This window comes from Aethina tumida, chromosome 4 (assembly GCF_024364675.1).
Source record: "Aethina tumida isolate Nest 87 chromosome 4, icAetTumi1.1, whole genome shotgun sequence".
Taxonomy (NCBI): Eukaryota; Metazoa; Arthropoda; class Insecta; order Coleoptera; family Nitidulidae; genus Aethina; species Aethina tumida.
Window position 1 is genome coordinate 16952038 of NC_065438.1, and position 6408 is coordinate 16958445.

Below are 6408 nucleotides of genomic sequence, written 5' to 3' on the forward strand. Positions count from 1 at the left end.
ATTTGTCGGTTATTTTGTAGCTTTTTCTAGCACAAAGTTGGAGCTTCGCAGCCACATTTTTCTAGAAAAAACTGTCTTAAATGGGGCTTTCTCTTAAGTCAATTTTCTAATGAATTAACACATAAATTATACAAACAAAAGAGTGTTTTCAGGTAAACATTTATACTAATATTCTCGATTTCCTGCTAATTTGATAATAAACAGAGTCAGAAATAAATTTTTGGCGAGACCAACTCGAACGTAGACAAACCTGCAATTGTAAAAATAATCCAAACCTAGGATAACACCGACAAATTTTACGTAACTCTATTTTAACATTTGTTATCAAATATCCAGAGCTGAAGCTTCTATTAATAAAAGCACATTAGTGGCCCTTCAATTCGACATATTTTGACGCCCCAGTTCGACTAACCCACATCCAAAATAACTTATAATTTGCACGTATTAACGTAAAAAATCGGGCAAGTGGATTTATCGTTGTATGCACAGTAATAATTTACGAGCTGGAATATTTAGCACATCCCGTTATTTATGGTCGGTCCAGGACGACTGACGGGTACATCGAATATCACCGGCTTTGATGCCCCTTTGATTAATCGTGGCGTTTTGTCGCAGCTCCAACTAATTTGTGAAGCAGCTAAATTAATGCGACGTCTTAATTATGGGAGGTTTTAATGAATTTTCGATCGTGTTGAACGAGTAGTTTCAGTAACACCGTCAACGTAAGCACTGAAAATAGCACCGTTACGAAATCTGACCTACGTCAGTTTTGTGAGAGATTAGCGAAGTTTTAACACGACTTGACCTACGTTTTTAATCATATTTTGGTTTGTGTAGCTCAAAATCCGACGATGGTACAGCTGAAACGTCTATTTCCTGCTGAGTTGTTTGTTTAAACGGATTCCAGAGACGGTTTACGGTTTCTAGAATTTACTGCCCACAAAAGATTGACTTGAATTGTGCAATGAAATGTAATTATGAATAACCGAGTTATACATGCGGGAATTGTGTTTTGCACGTCGTAACACGGTCCCAAAATAGATTTCACGATCTCAGGAATCTATAAAAATGTTTCGGTTTCGATTATTGGGTTCCAAACAATAATTATTTGGATTTGGCCAAGGTTTCATCCGGCACCAAATTAGAAGATTGATGAGTAAACTTAAACAATTATAAATGTTAAATAAATCCTTCGTTTGTGTCTTGTCCAGTGTTTGTAAATGTGTGGTCTGCCCTTTGTTGTAGCCGTACCGTACCACCCCCCTGGTACTTCCCGGTGCTAAAGTGAAACGTGAGTCAGGACCGACTGAAAGTTACCTCCGTCACCACCCAAATCCCTCAGTCAGGGCTCGTCCCCACCACATCATCGACAGTGACCATTTGTACAAACAAAAGGTAAATTATTGAACCCACGTGTAACCGTGACGCTGGAACGGTCCAGACAAGATACGATCTTGTCATATTTTCGAGACCGTTTTAATTTTAGTCCAAGAAAACCTTTGGCCACAAAAATAGCCGAGGTTTTTAACGGTCATGCTCAATATCCGTAAAAAACCTTAGGTAAAAATAGGTACTCTTGACCTCAATTACACATTTTTTCGTACCACCAACCAGAGTTTTAATTAATTAAGATTGATTACAACAAACACGTTTCCAAACAGGTCGCCAATTCTGTCTTAGAGAGAATATCAACAGGTGATCCTAACAAGCAGGTTAATATTTTTTTTGATTTTTGGAGTTTTTGCAGGACTTTCGCCCTTAACGCGACAAGGGTTGTGTTTTGAACACATTACACACGAAGAATAACGTCACACACTTCACACGTTTTGTTGTGCATGTGGTAACCGTCTTAAGACGACCTTCTCTGTCTCTTTTACACGTTTTAATAATTTCCAGTGTGTTTATAACAATTACGTCGGTTGTAAATTGATGTGTAGTAATAAGGGTTGTGCCCTAGGTCATCCACAACTTGTACAACTCCCCAATCGGCCTGTACAACGAGCCAAACATCGTCGACACCCTTCAGAAGCAGACCGGCCTCCAACCGTAAGTACTCGTACATCCCTCACACGTGTAATACACTACCCGATATCTGACTAACCCCCTGTAGTAGTAAAACAACATCCACATCCAATGCTTGTGCAGTCGATAGGTCGGTATAAAAAACGAATTGGTTTTTCTAGCGTTAAAAGGCACGTAACGTTCAACCCGGCCGAAAGCGAAACTTACAAGGCTCTGCAGGAAGAATCTTTGGGCGAACACGTACACGAAGTCAACCCGGCACAAAGCAAAGTCTACGTACCGAACAAGACTATTCCTGCAAAGGTAAACGACAATTGTTAAGATCCACGCTTCGCTGCTTTGAAAAAAAAAATGAACACACAAGTACGTCAAGGACCGTGTCTTATGTCCGGTGACCGTCCCCCACATCCTGTTTCGTGGTGTTTTATGTCGGCTTTTATGTCAGTTTTTTGTGCTCACAAATCAGTAGCAATCATTTAGTCGTATTTGTCGGAAAAAGTAATTTACATCAATTTAATTTGATTTATAAAGTTTAAAAGGCATAATTATAAGCAGTTTAAAAAAAAATACAGCTTACAAAATTATATATAAAACCAATGTATTATAAAAAATTGAAATATTAATTTAAAATTTGAAATTGAGGTTGAAAAATTAAAAATAAAAAATTAAATTAAAAAATTTAAATATTTAAAATTTGAAATATTCAGATTAAAAATTAAAACATAAATAATAATAAAAATTGTTATATTAAATCTATAATATTTAAGATACTAAATTTAAAACATTGAAAAAAAATGAAGTTCTTAATTTATATTTATAAGAAAATATGTATAATTAAAAAATAATAATAATTTAATTTAGAAAAATTATTTTTTTTTAATTCAAAAATCAAATTTAAAATATAAAATTTAATATAAACAATTTAATGGAAAAAATTAAAAAAAAGTTATATACAATTTAATTAAAAAAAATAATATTTTAATTCAAATTTATAAATTTTAAGTGAAGTAAATTTATAAAATTTAATATAAACTGTTTAAAATATTTAAAAATAACCATTTAAATTAGAGAAAAAATAAAATAGTAATTTTTATAAAATTATAATAGTAAATTTTATAAAATTTAAAATATTAAATTAAAAATAAAAATTAAAAATAAATAATATATGGTAAAAATTTATCATAAAATTTAAAATATTATTAATAATTATTATTAAATTATTTAAAATTTTTTTTTTTTTATAAATAAAAAAAATTAAAATTGTTAAATTAAAATTATAAAATTTAAAATATTTAGCTAAAAAATAAAATAATAAAAAAATTATACATTTATGAAATTTAAATAATAATAATAATTTAATATAAAACAAATTTAATTTAAATTTATAATATTAAGCTAAAAATAAAAAAAAATAATTAAAAAAAGTCTTAATTTATGAAATTTAAATATCAAATAAACATACAAAAATACTAATTAAATTAAAAAAAAAAAATAAAAATTAAATAATTAAATTAAAACAAAAAAACTGTTAATTTAAATTTATAAAATTTAAAATATTAAACTTAAAAAATTATAATAAAAAAAAATAACTAAAAAAATCTCAACTTATAAAATTTCAAATATTAAATTAAAAAATGAAAAATTACTAATTAAATAAAAAAAATAAAAATAAAAATAAATAATTATATTAAGAAAAAAATAATAAAATTGTTAATTTAAATTTTTAAAATTTAAAATAATAAACTTAAAAAATTAAAAAAATTTAAAAAAAAAATAAAATAGTTTTAATTAAGCTAAAAAAATCAAAATTAAATTTAAAAAAATAATAAAAATAAATAGTTAAATTAAAGAAAAAATAAAATTGTTTATTTAAATATATCAATTTGAAAAATCATCATATATATCAATTTATATAATATATTATAAAAATTAAATAATTAAATTAAAAAAAAATAAAATTGTAATTTAAATTTAAAATATTAAACTTAAAAATAAGAATAAAAAATAATTTAATTAAGAAAAGCTCAATTTGTAAAATTTTAAATATTAAACCAAAAAATAAGAAAATTACTAATTAAATAAAATTGTTTAAAAAATTTAAAATATTAAATTTAAAGAAATAAAATAGTTTAATTAATAAAAAATCAATTTAAATATTAAGCTAAAAAATTAAAAATTAAGTTTAAAAAATAATAGAAGAAAATAATTTAATTAAAAAAAATGTTTATTTATAAAATTAACTAATAAATATAATAAAAAAATTATATTTGAAAAATTAAAAAAAAAAATCAATTTAAAATTTTTAAAATATTAAACTTAAAAATTAAAAATTATTAGTTATATTAAAAAAATGAATAAATAAACATAAAAAATTTTAATTTTACAAAATTTAAAATATTCTTTTAAAAAATTAAAATTGTTAATTCAAATTTATATAATTTAAAATATTAAAAAATTTTCAATAAATAAATAATTAAATTAAAAAAAAAATAAAACAGTTAATTTAAAATTTACATTTTCTCATTAAACTTGAATATTAAAAATAGTCATTTAAATTAAATAATAAAATTTAAACCATATAAAAAAAAAAATAAAATTAAAAAAATTAATTTAAAAAAAATATAGTTTTAAAAAAATTAAAATTGTTTTAAAATTATAAATTTTAAAATATTAAAATTAAAAAATTTTATTATTAAATATTTAAATTGTATAAAATTAATATTTTTAATTAAAATTTAAATCTAAATTTATAAAATAATGAAATAAAATTGTTTTAAAATTTATAAAAGTAAAATTATTAAGCTTTAATAATAAAAATAAAAAATTAAATTTTATAAAAATGAAATTGAATAATTGATATAGGTCTCAGGATTATTGATCTTCATTGCTGATACTTCCACTTTCAAGCGAATGGAACCATTATTTTACATATAAATCATGAAAATAAAACGTAAATTACTTGTTCCGGTGCCTAAAATATGTTGTGTCCCCTCGAGTAACCGGTTATTTTGTCATTGCAGAAGAATGTATATGTAACCCCGCAGCCAGATTACAGAAGCGCCTTGAGGGAGAACCCCGAGGACATTCAGCAGAGCGGCTCCTTCAAGAGGCTGATGTGGAGCGTGCTTCCGGAAAGTCACTACTAAAACAAACCCCTTGTTATAAATGTCTGTAAAATTTCACTGAAAAAACCTGTGCAAAATGCTCGACAACGCGACGCCTCCGACACCGGAGGCGTCGCCCGGTTGACCATTTTAATTTTAAGTGTATCGAAGAAATTGAACGACGAATATTTTAAAAATGTTCGAAATTATTGTGTTAAAATATCTCTCAAATGTATCATGTGCGATCAAGTCATGTATGCAAACACGTAGAACCATTTCACCAACTGAGATCAACACACTGATTGATTGAATTGCATCGATAAATTTGAAAGGTATGGCAAATGATATATATTTTTTTCATGAGGGCAGCTTTCAGCTTAACAAACACGATTTACATGTCGCTATAAATGTAGGTACACAGTTATTTTTATTGAATATATATTTGTTTGTAAATCGGTCCGTTTGTCTCAGTGACAAACGTTCGCGATTTCGTGGTTTTTATGTTGATTATATGTTTTATTTTTATTTTATTCATGAAACGAGTGTATTCTAGTCAAATTATTTAGTTTGTAAGTTGATAATTTAGTATGTTAAGGGAATATTATTGTTAAAGTGTTCCTAGTGTTCGCTGTACATTAACCCAAACGTCCAGCCTAATTTATGTAAGACACACAGAAAGGATTGTTAACTCGTGTAAATCTATTTATATAATGTATCAAAAATATATCTATATTTATTTAAATTCTTTGTATTATTTATTGAATTATTATATTAGAATGCCCCACAAACAATACATGAAGAAAAGATTTCATCATTTTTTTTACCACATCTTCAGAATTAAACCGTTTATTATATAAAAAATTAGATAAATTTTTAATATAATAATGAACTACATAAATTATGAAAATATGAAACAAAAATATTCTCAAATTTAGTACTGACTTTCATATTTACTATAAATTTTAATTATTTCTTAGTGTGAATGAAATGAATAAATAATACAATAGATGAAAATGATATAAAATTTAGTTAAAAACTTTATTAACAATTCAAGGTTCGTCAAATTAATATTATTCTAACTTCAGAAGTCTGTCTATTAAACAGTCATCAAAAGCTATCTTGTATTAAGACTAGAAAAGACATTATTTGTAAAATTATCAAAAAATCTGTCAAATAATATTAAAATACTTTTTCTTAACATTTTTACAATTTAAGCAATAGAAGAATTATTTTAATTTTACATAAACTAAATGAAATATAAAAATTTTAGTTCTTACATTCA

At 25.1% G+C, this 6408-nt stretch overlaps 1 protein-coding gene across 7 annotated transcripts in view; it reads left to right on the forward strand.

Annotated features, from left to right (window-relative positions):
* The window catches only part of LOC109600305 (PDZ and LIM domain protein 1), a 43610-nt gene extending 37742 nt beyond the window's left edge, over window positions 1-5868 (forward strand). For 4 of the 7 annotated variants that reach the window (XM_049966696.1, XM_020016443.2, XM_020016440.2 and 1 more), the window contains 5 exons: window positions 1246-1395; window positions 1662-1712; window positions 1958-2046; window positions 2184-2325; window positions 5043-5868. In XM_049966696.1, the coding sequence (XP_049822653.1) occupies window positions 1246-1395; window positions 1662-1712; window positions 1958-2046; window positions 2184-2325; window positions 5043-5168 (558 nt within the window). In that variant the 3' untranslated portion in view covers window positions 5169-5868. The remainder of the gene's footprint in view (window positions 1-1245; window positions 1396-1661; window positions 1713-1957; window positions 2047-2183; window positions 2326-5042) is intronic. The other 3 variants (XM_020016444.2, XM_020016441.2, XM_049966697.1) reach the window with 3 other exon arrangements.
* Window positions 5869-6408: the final 540 nt, after the last annotated feature.